Source organism: Oreochromis niloticus, linkage group LG16 (genome assembly GCF_001858045.2).
Source record: "Oreochromis niloticus isolate F11D_XX linkage group LG16, O_niloticus_UMD_NMBU, whole genome shotgun sequence".
Classification (NCBI taxonomy): Eukaryota; Metazoa; Chordata; class Actinopteri; order Cichliformes; family Cichlidae; genus Oreochromis; species Oreochromis niloticus.
The window spans coordinates 33,807,892-33,828,909 of record NC_031987.2 but is presented as its reverse complement, the minus strand read 5'-3'; the positions used below and the strand labels follow the sequence as shown (position 1 = coordinate 33,828,909).

The following is a 21,018-nucleotide window of genomic DNA, read 5'->3' as shown; positions in this document are numbered from 1 at the left end:
TCTAATTCTAAGTACTCACTCAAGACACTATCACAGAACACACATCTGCACCACAATTCCTACTCTATAAAGTAAATATCTAGTTTCAGGTGACAACAAACAACTGGAACAATAATTTCATGCTATTAGATATACGTGAAATCCAATAGGGGTCATGCAAATACTGTCTTCTTCCCTACCTAGTTTCTCCTGGCAGAGGATAGGCACTGTGGTATCAGGTCTGCTGAGGCCAATGGCATTCTCAGCCCTCACTCTGAAGCGGTAGGTTTTTCCTTCCTCCAGACCAGTCACATGACTCTCAGGGATGCTGACGGTTTTCCATTCATACCACTCTTTCTCTCCCTCTTCCTGGTACTCTACCAGAAAGCCTGTGATTTCACTTCCTCCATTGCGATCAGGCCAGTTCCATGCTAACCATACCTCAGTCTTGTCCACATCAACATGATGCAGGTCTTTGGGAGGACCAGGAGGGACTGGAGGGATGAAAGCAAAATGAGAGCGATACAGGCTTCAACTACTCACTCTTAGTACAACACATTTTTCTTTGGTGCTTAAGGAAATTTATTTTCAGTATCCCAGAAAGTTGATTCTGTTCATAATCTGGAGAAAGCATTCCCAGAAAACCCTACGCCAGGTAAGAATTTGGATGATTAAGCAAGCATCTTTGGAATTTTCTTTATTTTGTTTTCCAACACCAAAATAATATAGATAAATTTGAAGGATAAACAGTCACTGTGTTGTTACTCACAGAGCGGGTTCATTGCCTTGATGGCCTTTGGTGTCTCGACATATTCGCTGCGGCCAAACTGGTTTTCAGCGGCAACTCTAAACGAGTAGGACGTGCCCTCCATCAGGTGCTTCAACATCATGCTGCGCTTCTTTGATGTAGAGCAGACAGGGACCCACTGAGTGGAAGCTGTGTCTTTCTTCTCTACCACAAAGTTAGTGATGCGAGTACCACCATTATCCTCTGGATCTTTCCAGGACAGGTAGGCAGAGTCACTCCTGACATCAGACACACGGAGGTGCTGGACAGGACCAGGTTTGTCTGAAGAAACATACAAAGAACATCACTAAAGTCTGACCCTTCATTAGGGGAAGACACAAAAATGAAACTGACTTTGAGATGGTGATGGCTCACAAAAATAAAATGTGCTTAATCACAGTCACTTTTTCAAAATTAAAAACCACACAGATGATTCAGCTCCAGATGTGTCCCTTCAAACCACCACTGAATTTTAGCTAATAATCAAATTCTACAAATAATTCTACTTACCAAGAACTAGCACAGTGCAGGTGACAGTCTTGGTTCCAGCTGGATTCTCCACAGTTAGGGTGTAATCTCCACAGTCACCACGATGGCAGAACCTCATCTCCAGCTTGGTGCCTGTCTGGTTGGTTTCGATATCTGCCCGAGGGGGAACCTCTGCGTCATTCTTCTTCCAGGTGACAGTAGGAAATGGGACACCTTTGATGCCGGCTATCAGAGCAATATGAGTGCCAGCCATGGCCTTAATTTCTCGGGTCATTCCGGCATCTAGAATCAACTCTGGAGGCTCTGAAAGATGTGGAAGAAGGAAGTGAGAGAATTAATGACTACAAACACTAGAGTACCTCAATACACATATGTAGCACTTATGTAGCATTCTATGACACTGAAATGACAACTCACCAAGTCTGTCCTGTACTCTAATTGGCTCAGTAATGTTGGCTGGGTTGGACTCCCCAGCAGCGTTGACAGCCATGACTCTGAAGCGGTACAAAACACCATCTTCCAAGTTGATAACCTTAAACTTGGTTTCTTTGCAGGAGTCTGGAGTCTGGTTCACCTGTTGTCCAAATTGACAAAATTCAGTGAAATAAGAAAGAAAGAAAGAAAGAACATTAGAATTGAAATGAAGAAATTAAAAGGTTAAATGTAGTTGTAAGGGTTGTCTACATGTTATATCTCTCGCCTCAATGACACAAGGTAACTTCCTCACCTTGTGCCATTCCTCCTTTCCAGCTGCCTGGAACTCCAGCAAGTATCCAAAGATTTTTCCTCTGCCAGTGTCGGTAGGTGGCTCCCATGACAGGGTAACTGACTCCTTGGTAAAGTCGATAGCCTTTAGATTCACTGGCGGACTAGGTTTCACTAGGGAAAAGAAGAAGGAATGTTCTTGTGCTGCATTTACATCCACTAATAATGACATGGAGTGTAATTGAAAGAGATCAACTCACCAATGGGATCTTTGGCAAAGACAGGTTTAGATGGTGGGCTTGGGTCTCCAGCTCCCACTTCATTCTCAGCACTGACCCTGAACTCATACTCGCAGCCTTTCAGGAGGTCAGTCACCCAATACTCCACCTTAGGATGGATTCTTTCTGTGTTGCAGCGAACCCACCTGAGAGGAGAAACATAAAGACTAATGTCTTGATGCATGTCAGCTAAGTAAATCCCAGAAAGTTGACTTTGTTTTATCTTGACGATGCGTTTTCAGTGGGAGAAATATTTCTCCAATGTGATTTCTTGGATGAGTTTCTCCCACTGAAAACGCTGAAATTGAATGGAATGAAATGAAAATTCCGATTAAGTCTTGTTTGTAAGAATGCATTTATAGAAATATAAATAACATGCATATTTTTTACTTGAGGAAGGAGGAAGCCAGAATACTCAGAAAAAAACAACACATGGTTTGCATGAGAACATGCAAACTCCACATAGAAAGGCAAGGCAGGCAAATAAACTCAAACCTGGGTCCTTCTTGCTCTGATGTGACAGAGCTAACTACCACACCACTGTGTTGCAACAGGTTTAATCTCAGTTTTCTAAAAAGGTTTGATTTATTAGGCATTGGGCTGACTGTGGCATCAGAGTTTGTGAGGCCACACACACACTTGAAGAAAGAGTTTGACATAGCTACCACAGACTGGTGCCCAACACAAGACCAGTGGTAAAACATTACATACTCACAGAGCAGTAGTTACATTATCAGCAACTAAAACAAATAACTTTAACAACTAGCTGAAATGTGCTGTTATTAATTCGTAAGCTTGTTACAAGTCTGGATTGTGTACTTTGACATGCCAGTCATGGCTGTGTAAGTACACGAAAAAAGAATTAGAAGAAACACCTACAAATGTTGCCTGGGCCCTAAACTATCAGTGTTATATGTATTTATGAACCTGTTGGCCATGGTCTCCTTCCTCTCCACAATGTAGCCTGTGATTGGTTTCCCTCCATCAGCAGGCGGCTCCCAGCTGATTAGGGCAGAGTCATGGTAAACTTCCTTCACCAGAGGCTGCTTGGGAGCATCTGGTGTCTCTGTAACAGACACAATGAAATGCAATTACATGCTGTTTTTACTTTATAAACACAAAAGCGGATTGCTTGCTGGTTTTGTGTGTTGTTCTCTGTGAATATCACTTACTGAAAATGTCTCTAGCTTTAGTCTCTGCAGACAGAAGAGGGTCACTGATGCCATAGATGTTTTGAGCCATTATACGAATGATGTACTCCCGGCCCTCGATTAGCTTTGGCACCTGAAAGGATATTAGTAATCAAAGCCTTTGTACCATTTTCTTGATAACAAAAGAATAAAAAAAGAATGGTAAAAATTCAGGCATTTCAAATAAACATTTTATCAAAGATCTTCACAGGATCTTCTTACATATAAGGTGCATACTAAACTTGTGGTCCAGATTTGCACTTCTCGTCACTGTTTCGAACATTTTCTGTGCTTAAAATATCTCTACTCACTCTGCAGGTGGTTCTGGTACAGGATGAGGTGACAGGCATCCATAGGTCTCTGTTGGTATCTCTCTTCTCAATGATGTAGTTGGAGACAGCACAGCCTCCGTCATCCAGAGGCGGCTTCCAGGAGATTACCATGTAATTCCTGTAGACTTCGTTGAACTCGACGGGTCCCTCTGGTGGCTGAGGACGGTCTGACAGGAAAAGAATTTACAGTGATCAGCAACATGAAAATCTCTTCATTTAATTTTCACACCACGGCTTATAAAAGGTTATAACACTGGGACGCTCAAATTTAACATTTATTACACATTTAAACAGTTACTTGTTCAACATGTTAAGTAAAGGAAAATATCTAAAATCTCAGGGTACTTACTATAACTTAAATTAAACATCTTGACCACTGACAAAACATTTTAAAATAATGTTATCATTTAGATATTAAAATTACTATACTTAACAAATATGTAGGAGTGCTTTATTGCATTAGTATTTCTGCAGTATAGAAACATTCTGTTTCAGAGTAATTCTAAAAAACAAGTTCAAGCCTTTTTTACTTCTAGGCTCAGTTACTGTAGTTATCAGGTTGTTCTAAAAGTTCCCTAAAAAGCCTTCAGTTGATCCAAAATAATGCAGCAAAAGAAATGAGAAAAGAAAAATAGAAAAAGAGGCCATAATTCTCCCATATTAGCTTCTCATCAGTGGGTCCCTGTTAACCCCAGAATCAAATTAAAAAATTTCCTCCTTATATACAAGGTCTTGAAAAAAACAGGCCTCTTCTTATCTTGAATATGTTGCACATTGCCCCAATAGTACGTCGCCCTCGGATTGCTGGCTTACTTTTGTTTCCTATGGTATTTAAAAAGAACAGAGAGAGAGCCTACAGGCCCCTCATATGTGGATCTGTCACTCATTTTTCCTGATAATATACCATAAATATCTCTTATGGTCCATATTGCAGCTCCAGTACACTTACTACTCTAATTTTCTGTCTGATTTTGATGTGTTGTGTATCCAAGTAGTCTAAAAAATCTTGACTTTTTCCAGACTACAAGTGGCCATTAGGTCTTAAATGCTCAGACAAACAGAGGCATTGTTTTAAGTGCCTTCTCTGAATTTTAGTTTTTAAACCTCTGATTTGATTGTGAGTCATGTACAAGCAGCTTACCACTCGTCTCGATACATCCATTAACATATCCTTCATTTCTGGTGTTAGGTGTTGGTTCGGATCAATACTACTTTTGTGTTGTGTCAGTTCCACAGCTGGTCAGGTCATTAACTCTTTGCTGTGACTCACCGACCACAGTGATGGTGCAGATTCCCGAGCGAGTGCCAGCAGCATTCTCTATGCTGACACAATAGCGGCCGCTGTGTTCTCTCTTGGCCTTGCTGATGTTGAGGCTGAGGTGGTGGGTGGTGCTGTGGAGGCTGATGTCCTCATCTGCCTTCAGGTCCTCATCATTCTTTGTCCAGGTGATAGCAGGGGCCGGTTTGCCACTGTAGCGTCCCGACAGCATGCAGTTGTCTCCCACCTTTACCATGAGCTTTTCCCTGAAGTCCAGGTCCAGAGTCGGTGGCTCTGCAGGGGTAACAGTTAAGCTAGTTATTAAATCAGCTGAAAATCTTCCCCTAGATCATTTTCTCTAATATATAAGACCATTTCCACATCTACAACAGTTATAATGGCACATTTTGTCACATCATCTTACTTCATATCAAATTATTTAATCCTGTTTATTGTATTTCCACAACAACCACAAAGATAAGTTCCAGTCCATGTGTGCTGAAAATCATACAACAAATGCATTGAAGCCTTTAAAAATAACTTAAAATAAAAATATATTTACAGTTATTCTGTAAGAACAAACATAGGCAACAGGAATGTTCACACATAGCTTAAACCCCACAATCAGCACACATGAAGGTGGGGTTCAAAAATGAGTGAATCTCATCAATTCAGTATCTAACCAAATTTGGACTTCCCCTCTTTTGCTGAAATACGACCTAGAAGAACCTGACCTAAAAAAGTATTTTTACAGATGAATATGACCTTTGAATATAAAATGTCATAATTTTGTCTTTTGACATCATTTGGAGAAGCAGGGTTAACACATAAGACTTCCACACACACTACGGTGACACTCTGCCATTTAGATACATTTTCTCATAATTAGCAAATAACATATTGGCCAAAAGTATGTTTAGTGAGATTAAGGTAACCATGATCTTTGACAATCAGAATCTAATCAGTTTATCCGTGAGACCAGGAAAACTCAAGTTATCTCCATGATCAGAATAGAACGACTGAATAAAAACATACAACCTCTGGCATTTGCTGACAACTGAAGCATTAAAACATCACTTTATGTCATTACATGGCAAAACACTGACAAACCTCGAATTACATCCCAAAACCAACTTGCTGAAACAACTGTCATACCTCATAAGCAATGTTGAATCATAATTATCATCCTTGGTTTTCACATTGGTGTGTCACTAGTTTTTCTGATAAAATGAATGTTGTCATGTTGTGTCACTTACCAAGTTCATCCTTGCACTGCACAGGTTTGGTGGCAAACGATGGTTTGCCTTGTCCCACCTGGTTGACAGCTGAGACTCTGAACTCATGGCTTGAGCCTTCCTTCAGCCCAGTTAGTGTGAACCTTCTGTCCATCAGCTTGTCCTCTCTGCCTACTCTCACAAAGTTGTCATGGCCTATCATTCGGGACTCAAGGACATAGCTGATCACATCTGCACCACCATCATATTTGGGTGGTCTCCAGGTGACAGAGATGGAGTCTTTGGTAATAGCTGTGATGATTAGATCCTCAGGACGCTCTGGGACAGCTGCAGAAGATACAAACACAGAGTGACAGCAGTTTTTTTTGTTCTACCCAAATGGCTGTCAAAGGGTTTCATGCCTCACGAGCGTTACAATATTGGTTGTTTTCCTGTAGATATTCTGCACAAATTGTGAGGCGTTGACTTGTAAAAAAGATTTACTTCCAGGTTATAATTAACATTCAAATTATTGAAAGTATATAATTGAAAAATTATTTTTGCACTTCCATAGATTTAAAACAAATTTGTAATAATTAATTGATTAATTAATTCATTTTTAAAACTACATAAAATCAGTGTCTTCTAAAGATTTCATGCCTAATAGTTGCAACTTTGAAATGAGGATTTAAAAAAAAAATTTTTGTATATAACAATTCAGTAATAGCTCCTATTATGTTTTTTCTAGTTTGGTGATAACCCCTAAAATTGTAAAGAAGTTGCAACTAAAATGTTAAATAACGGACTCTTTTCCTTTCAGGTTACTACATGTTGGACTTACAGATGGGATCTTTGATGAGAACCATCTTGTCGGTCTCGACGAAAGGTCCCATGCCTATGATGTTCTCAGCTGCAATTCTGAAGAAGTAGCCTTTGCCATCAATGAGTCCTTGTACTACAGCATTGTTTCTTGTCACTGTGTAAGATACAGAGGTCCAACCCATGCGGTCTGACTCTCTCTTCTCAATAATATAGTTGGTAATGGCTGAGCCGCCATCGTCCTCAGGGGAGTACCAGGTCAGCTTGCAGGAGTCATTGGTCAGGTTCTCTCCAGTGAAGGGAAGACCAACTGGTCCAGGAACGTCTGTAGAGATAAGGACAGAGTCAGAGTCAGACAAGAAAATATAGAAAAAGTTCTGTTTTAAGTAGAGAGTGGAGTTCTGCCATGCATGCTCAGTTAATCTGCATATAAAGGTTCCATATTCTACTTGGATATGCGGTTAAGAAAGTGGATGGGACAGCTCTTTATGCATCAGCATGTTCAAATTGTTTGAGGTGAATGTGATTACCCACCCAGGACCTCAACAATGACCGCCTTCTTCCTCTCTCCGCCCTCGTTCTTTGCACTTAGTGTATAAATGCCCTGGTGTTGGCGTCTGCAGTTCTTAATGACCAGTGAATTAGAGATGCCTGTCGTCTCCACCACGGCCTCTTTGGGCACCTCACTGTCATCTCGGCACCAAGTGATCTGTGGGGTAGGTTTGCCGGACACGTAGGCGATAATGCGGATGGTGCCACCGGCATGGACTACGATTTTCTCCTTCACTGAGGCGTCAAGATCCATCTCAGGAGGAACTGCACGAGACGGGGACAATTTTTACGTTTGTGCTGTTAACAAAAATCATTGCTTTGCCAGATGTCAAAGTTGGATCTGTATCTTACTTGTTCTGTCTTTGACCTCAATTAGCTCAGACACTAATCCAGGGTCTCCTACTCCAGCAGCATTCACAGCTCGGACTCTGAAGCGGTACAGACCACCTTCCTTAAGACCAGCCACCACAAATTTAGTTCCTCTGATCTCAGTATCCTTTGCCTGGGCAGAGACGAAATGCAAATTAACTTTCACTTAATCATGTTAAAAACACTACATACTGGATCTTCATTGGCTTTGTGGAGATGTCTCAAATCCTGAAGTCAACATTACAACATTAAAGGTGAGTTCAGAGCAACTGATGTCACTCTGTAAAGGTTCATACATACACAGATTACATTATTTTACTGCATCATTAACCATAGTGCTCTATCTCTTCATAGATTTAATGCATTGGTGTCTCATGTTATTCACTGCATTTTATTCAGTTTGGGACTGTTAGATGTTTGACAGACTGGCAGTCTGTCCAGGGTGCCCCCCCCCCCCGCCGACCCTGATAAGGTATGCGGAAGAGAATCAGTGGAACGGATCTAGAACAGTTTCATATGGTCTCGTATTTTAGCAATGTAACACAGCTGTATTTTATGGAACTAAGGAAGGACCACACCAAACCTCACCGATATGTTCACAAACAATTCAAACTAAGTGGTTTTCATCTTAGTGTATTCATTCTTCCTTTGTTTTATCATGTACAGACTTGTGATTCACTTCAAGCAACTGGATGAATAAAAACAGATAAAAACAAAGAATCGGAAGTTTAACAGTATATTTTTGTTGTTATTCATCTGTTTCTCTTTTTACCTTCACCCAGGCCTCCTCAGTTTCTGTTTCCTTCTCCTCTTCAGCTACACTCAGGAGCAGCCTCCTCTGAGCTTTCTTCTCCTCTTCCTCCTTGTTCACCTCCTTGAACTCCACAATATAGCCTGTGACTTTTGACCCTCCGTCCACCAGAGGCGGTATCCACTCGAGCTCAACTGTAGACTTTGTCCAGTCTGTTACCTTTGGAGTGGGCGGTCCAGGAGGCTCTGCATGCACAAATTGAAATACTGTAAAGCTCTAGTTTCTGCTAAATCAGAAATGTGATTAGAAGCATACACAATGGTAAAACATGTTTCACCACCACTGCTGTCTGGAGTTTGACATTTCATTTGGGATCATTTACTTTAGTTTTGCTCGAGAATCATTTAACATGATCTAATCTCTGTTACAATGTTGCTGCTAACATGCTTTAACACAATAATAACTTCTGTCTTACTGATGGGGTCTCTGCAGAGTATGGGGTCAGAAGGTATACTGGGCAGTCCACAGCCAGCAGCATTGACAGCAATGACCCTGAACTGGTATACGGCCCCTTCCAGTAGGCCAGTGACATCCCAGTTGTTGCCCAGTGGCAGTGCCCTAATGGGCTCACGGTTGACACGGATCCAGCGCTTGGCAGTGGTCTCCTTCTTCTCGATGATGTAGCCAGTGATGGGGGACCCGCCATCGTACTTGGGTTCTTCCCAGTTGACAGTCATTGACTCCAGACAGACTTCTGTCACAGTGGGCTTTTCACACTGACCGGGGACAGCTGCAAGAGGACAGGGCTGTTATCCATGATCCATCCATAATCAATACATAATTTGTCTATGAATTACCAGACAGACAGATCAGAATCCTCTAGAGGTGTGGGTGTTAGTGACACAGTGTAATATGTAATATCGTCTAAGATTGGCCTGTTAAAGGCCAATTTCTTTTTTAATATGTCCTGATATATAAAACCATAGAATTGAAAGTACTTTTTTTAATATTAGAAAATGATGACGGTAAATTATGCAGTAAGTGGACTGTAAAGAAATAATTTAACATAAAGTGTAATACAAGTTATTTGTCATCACTTGTGTAATGAGGGTGAAGATGATGGTCTAAACTCACTGAAGAGATTTCTGGCCTTCTCTGGATCACTGACCAGTGGTGGGCCTACTCCAAACTTGTTTTGAGCCATGACTCTGAACTCATACTCATGGTTCTCTGTCAGCCGGGTTACCACATAGGTGCACTCTTTGGGATCATTGGAGACATGGACCCAGGATTTCCTGTTCTCCTCGCGCTTCTCAACCACGTAGTTGGTGATCTTAGATCCACCGTCATCGATGGGAGGGTTCCAGGCGAGGCCTATTCTTTCTGCAAACACCTCCGTGAACTTGATTGGTCCGACTGGGGGACCGGGAGGTCCTACATGGAGAGGGAGGCTGAGTCATATATGTATATCTGAAGAGACCTGGAAATCACTTCAACCAGTCATCAAACCTGCTATCACCTGATAATTAAACTACTACAAGACTTTTAACCTTAATTTGAGAACATCACACAATTTGAATAAAATATGAGTCTTTTTAGACAAAGAACCGACTTCGGATACTGCAAAGGCTTTGAGTCGGGGCATAGCGCTGTTGATTTGAAGGTGACACAGCGCTCTGCCAGGCCTCGCGTCCGTTAATGAAACTTGTACTGTTGTTGCCTTTAAATTAAATTATCTGATAAGAAATATGGTTTGCTGTGATTCAGCTTTGTTGAGAAATAAAAAAACAAATATTTTTTGAGAGTTGAAAAGACACATGTAACATCTTTAGGTTGAATTTCTTACCAAACACTAAGAGCTTGATGTCCTTGCAAACAGTGCCCAGACTATTAGTGGCTGTCAGGCTGTAGAGTGAGCTGTCATGCCTGCTGGCTTGCTGTATTAGAAGGGTGCACTTATCCTGGGTTACTAGTTTGTTGATATGTTGGTCATACTGAATGGCAGACTTCTCCTCAGGTTTGTCCAGACTGGCTTTGTGCCAAACGAGGCTGGGGAATGGACAGCCACTAACTTTCGCAACAATGCTGATGTCACAGCCCTCCTCTCCCTCCATAGCCTCACGTAGTTCAATAGTGGGCGGACCTGCAGAAATATGATCAGTTTGTTATGATCAACAAAACAAACAGTTTGTTAATCACCATCATAAAGTTAACTGAATGCAACATTCTCAGGCACCCACAGATGTTCGTGTAACAGCCCCTGTAAACATTTGACTTAAAAAACAAATGTGCTGGTCAAATAGAGTGGAATATGAGTAGCCTGTCATTGGCTGAAGAGGCTGTTGCTCACATGTCTGATCCTTGATGACCATGGGTCCAATGGTGGCAGAGGGTCGGCTGGGTCCAGCAGCATTTACAGCTTTTACTCTGAACTCATATTCTCCTCCCTGTAGATTAACAAGACAGTCAACGCAAAGTTTGGGTAAAATTCCGGTAGAAATTCCCAAATCACAGTGGAACAGTGGGCTGAAAGCTCAGTTTTTATCCTCTCCTGTTATTTTTTGTTGTTTGTTTTTTTAAGTAAAAAATATAAATGTCCCTCAGAAGCAACTCTCTCTGCAGGATACATTTTGGCTTAATTCTCAAATTTTGTGTTGGAGAAATACAAGTTAAAATTACAGTAACATCGCAAAGAGATAGAGTGGGTTAAAGATTATGCACTAAATATTTATCATCTTAAAAAAACTTTAAAGTAAAAAAACAATCTTTATTGCATTATGTCTTGATGCATGCTCAATCATGCAGCTAAGGAAATCCCAAAAAGCTGATTCTGTTCATCTGGAGATAACGTTTTGAGTGGGATAAAAGTTTTGCCAAAAATGGGTCCACCCCAAGGATCGGGTCCCTGACACAAACAGAGTAACATAGTGTACGCTGTTAAGTGCCAGGAGGATTGCCAGGATTTATACATCGGGGAAACCAAACAACCTCTAGCGAAGCGGATGGCACAACACAGAAGAGCAACCTCATCAGGCCAGGACTCTGCAGTCTATTTACACCTACACGCCAGTGGACACTCTTTCAGTGATGAGGATGTACACATCCTGGACAGGGAGGAACGCTGGTTTGAGGGCGGAGTCAAGGAGGCCATTTATGTGAAGAGGGAAAGACCATCTCTGACTGGAGGAGGGAGCCTAAGGGTACATCTGTCACCATCTTACCATGCTGTGATTGCAGCCATTCCCCAACTCTCTGTGAATGGGACTCATGGACATTGGTCAGTGGCCATGACAATTTGCATATTAATGATCTTGAAACTGACCATTATTCGCTAGTGGTGCTAGTTTCAGTTATTGGGCAAAATTCCTGTTTATAAGGTTGGAAACCTGCAGTCAGCTGAGACTGAAGACGTCAGTTGGATGAGTGACGAAACGTTTCTCCCACTGAAAACTCTACCCCCAGATGAACAGAATCAACTTTTGGGGATTTATTGCATTACATCTTTATCAGTTATCAGTTTGTGTTTACTAGAAATCATCTTAAATAACTTCCAGAAAGAAAATGATCAATCTTAAAACTAGGACAAAAAGTGAAATTTAAAATATGCCTTTGCTCTGAATTTCTCCAGCCATGTATTAACAAATGTGATTCTAATTAATACAGGAAACAAGCAGTACATGGAGGAATACTTTGAAGAGGAAAGACTGACCTCTTTGAGATCCTCTACCACAAAGGTGAGCTCTTCCACATCTCTCTTGTTGCACTGTTTCCAGGTCTCTTTCTCCTTGCTGGTGGTGTCCCAGCTCAATCGTTCAATGATGTAATGCTTCACAGGAGAGCCACCGTTATTTTTGGGAGCCTCCCAGCTCAAGGTGACAGTGTTCTTTGTCACCAGGTTAACCTTCAGCTTGGTGGGGGGGTCAGGTGGGTCTGAGAAAGAGGAAGGTTAATATCAGGGCAATTCATGTAAACTTTGGAAGTATGTGCTGCATATCTGGAGCTGAAATTCCAAGCAAGTCCTCACAGATGGGGTCTCTGGCCCGGGCAGGTTCAGTGGTGACAGTGAATGGGCCGAATCCCAATCGGTTCTCTGCTCGCACTCTGAACAGGTAGTCCTGACCCTCTAGCAGTCCTGGCACCACATAGGCCTGGCTAGCACAGGCTACATTAACCTGATAACAAAGCAAAAAAAGTCAGCTAATCAATCACAAACAGCAAAATCTTAAAGTTAAACTTAGCTGTTTAAGATTAAGGGTTACATCTAGTGCTTCTGAGTCATGGACATATTATTAGAATCATAGAAGCAGCTTACTATTTAGCCTGGGAGTCTCTATCCATTCCTGCAACATCTAATCAAAGGGACTATTTCCATACATTACTTTTGAAACTTAGCAAAATAGGATAGAGAAACTGACAACAAAGTGATGTTTACCTTGGTCCAGGCCTTGTCGGTGACAGATTTCTTCTCAATAAAGTAACTCTTGATTCGCTCTCCTCCATCTGTATCGGGGAGCTTCCAGATCAGCCTCATGGTTGATCGGGTGATGTCAGTAATCTTTAAGTCCTTTGGAGGTCCGGGAACATCTGCAGCCACAAGCACATTTAGGACACGGGAAAAATATGCCACTCTGCCATTGCTAGTCATCTATAAGTATGCCTCTCTTAAAAAAAGTCACGAACATACCGAGGACAATGACCCTGATGTTGAGGTGTTTCTGTCCAGACTTGTTCTTGGCTGTGATGGTGTAACGTCCAGAGTGACTCCTCAGACTGACAGGTATAGTCACAACAGAAGTGGTGTCTGTGGACTCCACCTGAATAAGCAAAACAAAAAAATATTTAAAGAATTGTCTTATGTACACAAACATAATAATGCAATGGTTTCATAAAATTTTAACAGACAAGTGAAAAATAAGGGAAACAAGGGCAAGAACTCTTAAGGTCTCACCTCAGAGTCCACAGGCAGTGTGTGGAGTTTGTTTTTCTTGTGCGTCTTGGCTTTGCCGTCAAAGTCCCAGGTTACCTTAGGAGTGGGCCGGCCTTTGATGGTGGTGGGGATTCTAATGGGATCTCCAGCACGGATGGAAACCAGGTCATCTGCCATCACATCAAGTGTGATTGAAGGTGCAACTGTTGAGTAGGGATTGATAGACACATCAGTGGATGGAATACACAGTATCTACTTATTGTAGTGAAAATTACTTTAAATTCAGACATACGTTGGACATCCTCAATAAGAACTTCACTAGTGCGGGGGCTGGGATCAGACTCTCCAATGTCATTGACAGCAATGATCCTGAAGCGGTAGCGCTTCAGCTCGCGGAGGCTTGGCACTGTAAACTCAGTAGTGGGGTGCAGGGTTTCAGGATCATTTACTCTCACCCACTCTGATGTCCCCTCATCCTGTATCTGGATAATGTAGCCCTTGATGGGACTGCCACCATCACTCTCTGGTGGTTTCCAGGAGAGTGTGACATTGTGTTTTGTCTTATCAGCCACCTCAGGAGCAGCAGGCATGCTTGGAGGAGCTGCAGGGAAAAGCAACAAAATGTGAAAAAAGTCTCCATTTTAGGAATCTTAAATTCTATCGTTCATCATCCCCCTGAATCTTGTGAGGAATTATCTGGCCAACAGCAGACGTGAGTAAGCTGGTGGGTTTGAAAAAGACATGCGTTGTCCTTTACTTACTGAGAGGGTCAACAGCAAAGGCAGAGTCAGATGGTCCACTGAAAGGTCCGGTTCCTGCTGAATTACAGGCTGCGACTCTGAACTCGTACTCTGTTCCTTCAAACAGACGTGTCACCTGAGAGACACATAATGCAACAGTATTCAATTTCTAAACAAGGAGTTGTACACACCGAGGCAGTGCTTTGCTTAAAATAAATGTTAAAATTACTACAAAGCCCCACAGCTCACCTGGTACTCCCAGCCTTTCATGCCCCTCTTTGTGATGGGCATCTTATTGACTTTAGCCCAGTAAGCAGTGCCTTTCTCCCTTTTTTCCAGCCAGTAACCAATAATCGTGGAGCCTCCATTATCTCTGGGAGGTTCCCAGGTTAGAGTCATGGAGGTCTTGCAGTACTCTGCGATTGTTGGTTTCTCTGGTGGGCCAGGAAGGCCGAAGGGGTCTATAATATGAACTTCCTCAGTTGTGCAGGGATCAGATTTACCGTAGCGGTTCTCAGCCCGTACCCGGAAAAGGTAGGTCTTTTTGTTTTCCAGGTTCCAGACCTTCAGAAGATGTAGGTGATGTTACCATTGGAAACCAATTAGACTGCATTTATTATTACTAATATAACTTGTAGTTGGTGCTACTATTATAAAGACATACCCCATATTTTCTCTCAATTATGCTATTTGTAACCTCCTCCCACTGCGGTTCAGGTGGAGCTTCCTGTCCCTCTTCCACCTCAGGCACCTCTGTTACCACTTCCTTCTTCTCAATGATGTAGTTGGTCAGTTCACTTCCGCCATTATCAAGTGGTGCGTCCCAGTTGAGGTAGCAGGACTCACCCCTGATATTGGATACTGTCACATTCCTTGGTGGAGTTGGTCGGTCTAAAGAGAAGAGCATGAGTTCAGTCAGGACGCTGTCAGCTGGGTATTCTGATACAAACAGAACTAGCATAACTAATAACATAACACCATATTTTATGTTATAAAGTACCACCTCGTTGACATGATTTCAACTCACCAAGCACCATGACATAGACCGTGTGCTTGGCTGAACCCATGTTGTTGGAGGCAGCCACAGTGTAACTGCCACGGTCCCTCCTGTTGGCTGCTGGGATGGACAGCATGGTCTTGCAATTCATTCTGCCAGTCACATTTGTCTCCATCAGTAGAGTCTCAGTAGGCTTCTCGATCACTACGTCATCCTTAGACCACTCGATCTTAGGGATGGGGAGTCCCAGGACATCAGCTGGGATCTCGATGGATTCACCCTTCTTCACAGTAATGGTGTCCCCTTTGAACTGCTTCAGCATGTGAATCTCAGGAGACACTGAGAGAGGCAAGACAGAAATCAACCAAATCAGAATGCAAATAGGTATGAGCCAAGTTATTAGCATCCACCAGGGTTGACTTCTTTATTTTATATACATTTCTCTGGAGAAAACTCTTCCGTCCATTACTTGAACAAGTAGAAGTTTTCAGGCTTTACCTTCATCATCTTGGATAACCACAGTCAGTGGGATGGATGGCTCACTCTCTCCAATAAGGTTGGCACACTTGATTCTGAACTCGTACATCCAGGCATCATCCAGGCCCTCCACAGTCATAGTCATGTTGGGACAGATCTCAGTGTTGCAGGGCTCAAAGGCCTGCTGGTCCTGCCTCTTTTTCTCAACAAAGTAACCAATGATAGGGCTGCCGCCATCATTACGTGGTGGTTTCCAGGCGAATGTGATGGAGTTCTTTGTGCGTTCAGTGTAGTGGAACTTCTCAGGATATGATGGCGGGCCTGCAAAACCACACAAGAAACTTGTTTCAAGTACACTTTCACATTTCACACTGCTTCTAAACTCAAAATCCCCAACATCCATAGAATGAAAATAAACGTAGCACTCACCCTGTGGGTCTACAGCCTTGATGGGTCCTAGTTCAACGGGTGGGCCCAGGCCGTATTTGTTCTTGGCGATGACACGGAACAGGTATTCTTGTCCCTCCATAATGCCCACACACTCACACTTGGACGAGGTGGTTTCAACAGGTTGCCTCCATGTGTGCATCTTGGGATCTCTTCGCTCCACGAGGAAGCCGGTTAAGTCACTGCCTCCATCGTCTTCAGGGTCATCCCAGTTCAGAAAGATCATCTTACGAGTGACAACAACAGGCTTCAGGTCTGTGACAGGTCCAGGGACATCTGAAAATAAAACAATATTATTCTGTTTGATCATTTGTTCAGTGTTATCAGTATAGCTTCAACTAATTAGAAGTTCAGCCTGAATTCTAACGTCCTGGACTCACCCATGACCTCTACTCTGGTCCATGCAGACTTGGTGCCACTGGGGTTGCAAGCGGAGATTTGATATTTTCCGCAGTCTTTCCTCTGAACATTCTTGACTGAGAAGATGCTGTTGTTGTCCTCAGTGAGGATCTCCACACGGTCTTTGTCAGGTTTGCCATCATCCTTGGTCCAGGTGATGGCTGGGTAGGGTTTACCTGTGACTGTAGCAGGTATAAGGAGGTTTTCTCCAGCTCTGATCACGACGCCATTCTTGACAGACAGATCCAATTCAATTACAGGGATCTCTGTTAGTGATGACCAGAAAAGAAGCAAAGAATGAAAAACAAACAAATAAAATACAAGAAGAAGAAGATATACATCAATACTAAATTAAACAAGATTTGATCTAATTGAACACTGGTTCAAATTTCTACATTTTTAAAAATATTTTTCCGAGTTTTTCAGCTAACCTGCAGGATTTCTGACAAATACAGACTCTGTGAATCCTGGTGTTCCCTCTCCAGCAGCATTACAGGCAATGACTCTGACCATGTACTTTGCTCCCTCTCTGACTCCATAAACAGTGAAGTTCCGAGTCTTCCATGGACGTTCCGTAGATCTCGACCAGTCCTTTGTACCAGCCATAGCCTGAATAACACCACAGAACAAACAAGAACATCCATCAGGACTGAAATCAACTTCTAACATGACAGAATCTCAAAAACAAAGTTAAAAACTTAGGAGAAGTAACTTTTTCACCTTATCAACGTGATATCCCAGGATTTCCCCACCTCCATTGTCAGCAGGCGGGTCCCACTCAACTTCGATGGAGTGGTCAGTAGTTGCTGCCACTCGGGCAACTGGAGGACCTGGAGGCACTGTAGGGTCATAGTAAACACAGATGAAACTCACCCTACGATTGACTATATTTCAGTGAGAATAACTATACCCAGATGAGGTAGGAAGTAATTCAGTTCAAATATTATACTAAAACAAAAAATCACTTGGAAATCATCTAATCTAATGTTTTAGATCATCAAACAAATTGTATTTAACAAAGACAACATAAGTAAATAGAAAATGCTGTTTTTTCATGTTGATTTTATTTATTAAGGGAAAAACGTTATCCAAACCTACCTGGCCCTATATGAAAAAGTGAACCTAACAGCTGGTTCTACCACCCCTGGCAGCAAGAACTGCAATCAAGTGTTTGCAATAACTGGCAATGAATCTTTTATATTGGTGTGGAAGAATTTTGGTCTACTCTTCTTTGCAGATAAGTTTGAATTCAGCCATATTGCCCTGTTTGAAGTCATGTCAGTCCATTTCTATATGTTTTAAGTCTGGAGTTACTCTAGGCTACTCCTAAACCTTCAATTAGGCTTTTTAGGCCATCCAAACGTGAACTTGCTGGTGTGTTTTGTATCATCGTACTGCTCCATAACCTGGGTGCACTTGAGCTTCAGGGCACAAAGTGATGGCTGAATATTCTCTTTCAGGATTTTCTAGTAGAGAGGAGAATTCATGGCTCCATTCATTTGCTCATTTTATGCCAGATGTAACAGGACTCTTCAAAATGTTAAACTGTAACCCTTTCCCTCCCCGGCAGCGATGTCTCATTCGAATGCTTGCCATATTAACTTTCGATGGCACTTTATGTGCCTACCATGTTTGACCACAGGTAAAGGGGAATAAGGGTTCGATTCCGGAGAGAACCTGACAAACAACTACCACATCCAAAGAAGACAGCACGCGCACAAATGATCCCCTCCTGACTCGGGGAGGTAGTGACGCAAAATAACAATACAGGACTCTTTCGAGGCCCTGTAATATGAATGAGAATGAAATAATCTTTTAAAAATATTTTCTATTTACTCAGGTTATCAATTTCTAATATTAAAATTTGTTTGAAATTTTATCTGAAACATATAAATGTGACAAAAAAACATTCTGGAAAGGAGCAAATAATTTTACTATAACTTTCTATATTTTTCTTCAAACTTCTAAATTCTAAAAATTGCCAGTTGCTCATTTTTCAAATATTAAATAAGTGTTATACATGGATATAACTAAGAATAAAACATTTAATGATGCTTTTTATTTTCACGGACAGATACAAGAACACAGCTCGCAGTTCTGTCGAACAAAGGATTTAGAACAGTTTACGTACAAATAGCTGGCTGGGCAGTCTTGGGTTCAGAGGGAACACTGAACTTTCCAGGGCCGGCCTGGTTTTCGGCAGCCACTCTAAAGATGTAAGTAAGCCCCTCGATCAGACCTTCAACATTTAGCTCAGGGACAGGGATGATGTTCCTGAAGACCAAAAGTACCATGAAGGCTTTGTTATTACCCTCACACAAGCCAATACGCACTTTCATGAGTCTTGTTGCAAATTGGGAAAAAAGAAAGAAAGAAAATGGTTACATTGTATGGTTTTCTCACCTATTTACACGTGCCCAGTGTGAGCTGTTGATCTCACGGCGCTCCACCCAGTATCCCAAGATGGGGCTGCCATTATCATTTGGTTCATTCCATGTGACCAGCATGCTATTGGCTGTGATGTCATCAACTTGTGGTTTATCAGGTGCTTCGGGAGGTTCTAAGGACATACCGAGATGAAATAGCAGAACAAAAATAAGTGGTATGTTACTATTGTTTGTATACCTTTAAGTTCATTAATAGTACAGTTATCTGTTAATTAATCTACATAATGACATATATTTCATTTCAGCAGACCTTTAATCAGTTACAAACATTTTTGTGCTTTAAAACTCTACAAACCAACCTGAAAAAACAAACAAACAAATAAAACAAAACCAAAAACTAGCTTCCAGCATAGACCAGAATAATAATAACTACACCCATACCGAAAGGATTCTTGGCAATGACCGGTTTGGAGACACAGGGTGGGCCTGCACCATACTTGTTCTCAGCCACGACCCTAAAGATGTACTCCTTCTTCTCAATGAGTTTGGGCACCAAGTAACGACATCCTTTCAATATTGCGGTAACGGTGCTCCAACCAATCTCCAGCTTGGAGTTGTCTTTCTGTTCCAGGGTGTAGTTGAGAATCTCGCTGCCACCATCATCCAGTGGGGGATCCCACTTGCAGATCACAGAGTTCTTCCTCACCTCCTCGAATCTAAAGTTCACTGGAGGCCCGGGAGTATCTGTAGACAGAATAAATGTTCAGATTTGAACTTTTTGTATCTTTTTTGTAACACATGATTAGCTTTAAAGTATAAAGCTTTGGTTATAGAAAACACAAAAGAACTCGCACCGAGTACGTTGACCTCGCAGGTTGCCGAGGCAATGCCATGGTCGTTCTCCACCTTCACCATGTAGACACCATGATCAGGGCGAATCGAGTCCCTGATAATGATAGAGGATACACCCTTGTGGCTATTGTCGATGGCCAGGCGTTCATTTATGGTGGGGTAGTCTGGCTCCTCCACCTCTGGTTCTGGAACTTCCTCCTCCTTTTTCACCTCGCCTTCTTTTTCCTCAGGTTCTTTCACCTCTCCCTCCTTCTCCTCTTTCTTCTCAGCTGTCCCTTCTTCTTTCTCCTTTTCCTGCTTCTTTTCCTCTTCCTTCTTTTCCACCTTCTTCTTCAGGGGTTTTTCAGGTCTCTTCCGGAGTGGCTCAGGTCGAATTGATTGGTTGTTCCAGTACCAGGTGATCTGAGGGTACGGAGATCCTGAAATGTTGGCATCCAGGCAGATCTCGTAACCTCGCTTCACGCTGAGACCAGACTGCAAGCTGCCACTCAGGAAAACCTTTGGAGAATCTAAGAGAGAAATAAAATCAGACAAACAGAAATGCGTACCTAGAAATAGAGACAGCGAGAGATAGATCGAGAGAGAGCGAGACCGCACAGCTGATACATACCAATGGTATCGGCGGCCTTGATAAATGGCGTGTTGCGTGATGGCTCACTGATCCCAGCAGCATTTTCAGCTCTTACTCTAAAGGTGTAGTTCTTTCCTTCTGTCAATCCTCTGACGGTGTAGGATAGTACAGGCACCAGGAAGTCATTGCACCTCTCCCACTTGTCCTCTCCTTTCTGCTGCTTCTCTAGGATGTAGCCCATGATTTTGGAGCCACCATCATACATGGGAGCCTTCCAGGTTAGAGTAACAGTACTGGATGTGGGGTTGTGGGTCTCCACATCCACTGGTGGGTCAGGAGCATCTGGAACAAGATTTTGCATTCAGTTAGATTTCTCTTGGAAGCAAAATGTCAAACATTTAAAACTTAGGAAAACAAAATATTTATTTTCACATGGATGAAATATTCGGTTGAATTTCAAAATGTTTCTCTCTAATTTAACACACTAAAAAGACTTCA

General features: G+C 42.2%; 1 protein-coding gene across 22 annotated transcripts in view; it reads right to left on the bottom strand.

The window, feature by feature from the left end:
- The window catches only part of ttn.2 (titin, tandem duplicate 2), a 217,833-nt gene that overhangs the window by 62,433 nt on the left and 134,382 nt on the right, over positions 1-21,018 (bottom strand). For all 22 annotated transcript variants that reach the window (XM_025903577.1, XM_025903582.1, XM_025903581.1 and 19 more), the window contains 39 exons: positions 20,560-20,862; positions 19,952-20,458; positions 19,539-19,841; positions 19,114-19,270; positions 18,842-18,984; positions 17,431-17,549; positions 17,142-17,319; positions 16,692-16,976; positions 16,294-16,587; positions 15,886-16,185; positions 15,418-15,726; positions 15,055-15,281; positions 14,640-14,954; positions 14,412-14,526; positions 13,943-14,251; positions 13,672-13,853; positions 13,408-13,537; positions 13,156-13,307; positions 12,748-12,895; positions 12,433-12,653; positions 11,074-11,170; positions 10,570-10,866; positions 9,858-10,157; positions 9,199-9,513; positions 8,745-8,968; positions 7,955-8,105; positions 7,586-7,867; positions 7,074-7,376; positions 6,275-6,580; positions 5,031-5,312; positions 3,740-3,927; positions 3,411-3,522; positions 3,166-3,304; positions 2,221-2,384; positions 1,983-2,134; positions 1,673-1,829; positions 1,277-1,558; positions 749-1,048; positions 180-473 (listed from right to left, as the gene is read on the bottom strand). In XM_025903577.1, the coding sequence (XP_025759362.1) occupies positions 180-473; positions 749-1,048; positions 1,277-1,558; positions 1,673-1,829; positions 1,983-2,134; positions 2,221-2,384; positions 3,166-3,304; positions 3,411-3,522; positions 3,740-3,927; positions 5,031-5,312; positions 6,275-6,580; positions 7,074-7,376; positions 7,586-7,867; positions 7,955-8,105; positions 8,745-8,968; positions 9,199-9,513; positions 9,858-10,157; positions 10,570-10,866; positions 11,074-11,170; positions 12,433-12,653; positions 12,748-12,895; positions 13,156-13,307; positions 13,408-13,537; positions 13,672-13,853; positions 13,943-14,251; positions 14,412-14,526; positions 14,640-14,954; positions 15,055-15,281; positions 15,418-15,726; positions 15,886-16,185; positions 16,294-16,587; positions 16,692-16,976; positions 17,142-17,319; positions 17,431-17,549; positions 18,842-18,984; positions 19,114-19,270; positions 19,539-19,841; positions 19,952-20,458; positions 20,560-20,862 (9,042 nt within the window). The remainder of the gene's footprint in view (positions 1-179; positions 474-748; positions 1,049-1,276; positions 1,559-1,672; positions 1,830-1,982; positions 2,135-2,220; positions 2,385-3,165; positions 3,305-3,410; positions 3,523-3,739; positions 3,928-5,030; positions 5,313-6,274; positions 6,581-7,073; positions 7,377-7,585; positions 7,868-7,954; positions 8,106-8,744; positions 8,969-9,198; positions 9,514-9,857; positions 10,158-10,569; positions 10,867-11,073; positions 11,171-12,432; positions 12,654-12,747; positions 12,896-13,155; positions 13,308-13,407; positions 13,538-13,671; positions 13,854-13,942; positions 14,252-14,411; positions 14,527-14,639; positions 14,955-15,054; positions 15,282-15,417; positions 15,727-15,885; positions 16,186-16,293; positions 16,588-16,691; positions 16,977-17,141; positions 17,320-17,430; positions 17,550-18,841; positions 18,985-19,113; positions 19,271-19,538; positions 19,842-19,951; positions 20,459-20,559; positions 20,863-21,018) is intronic.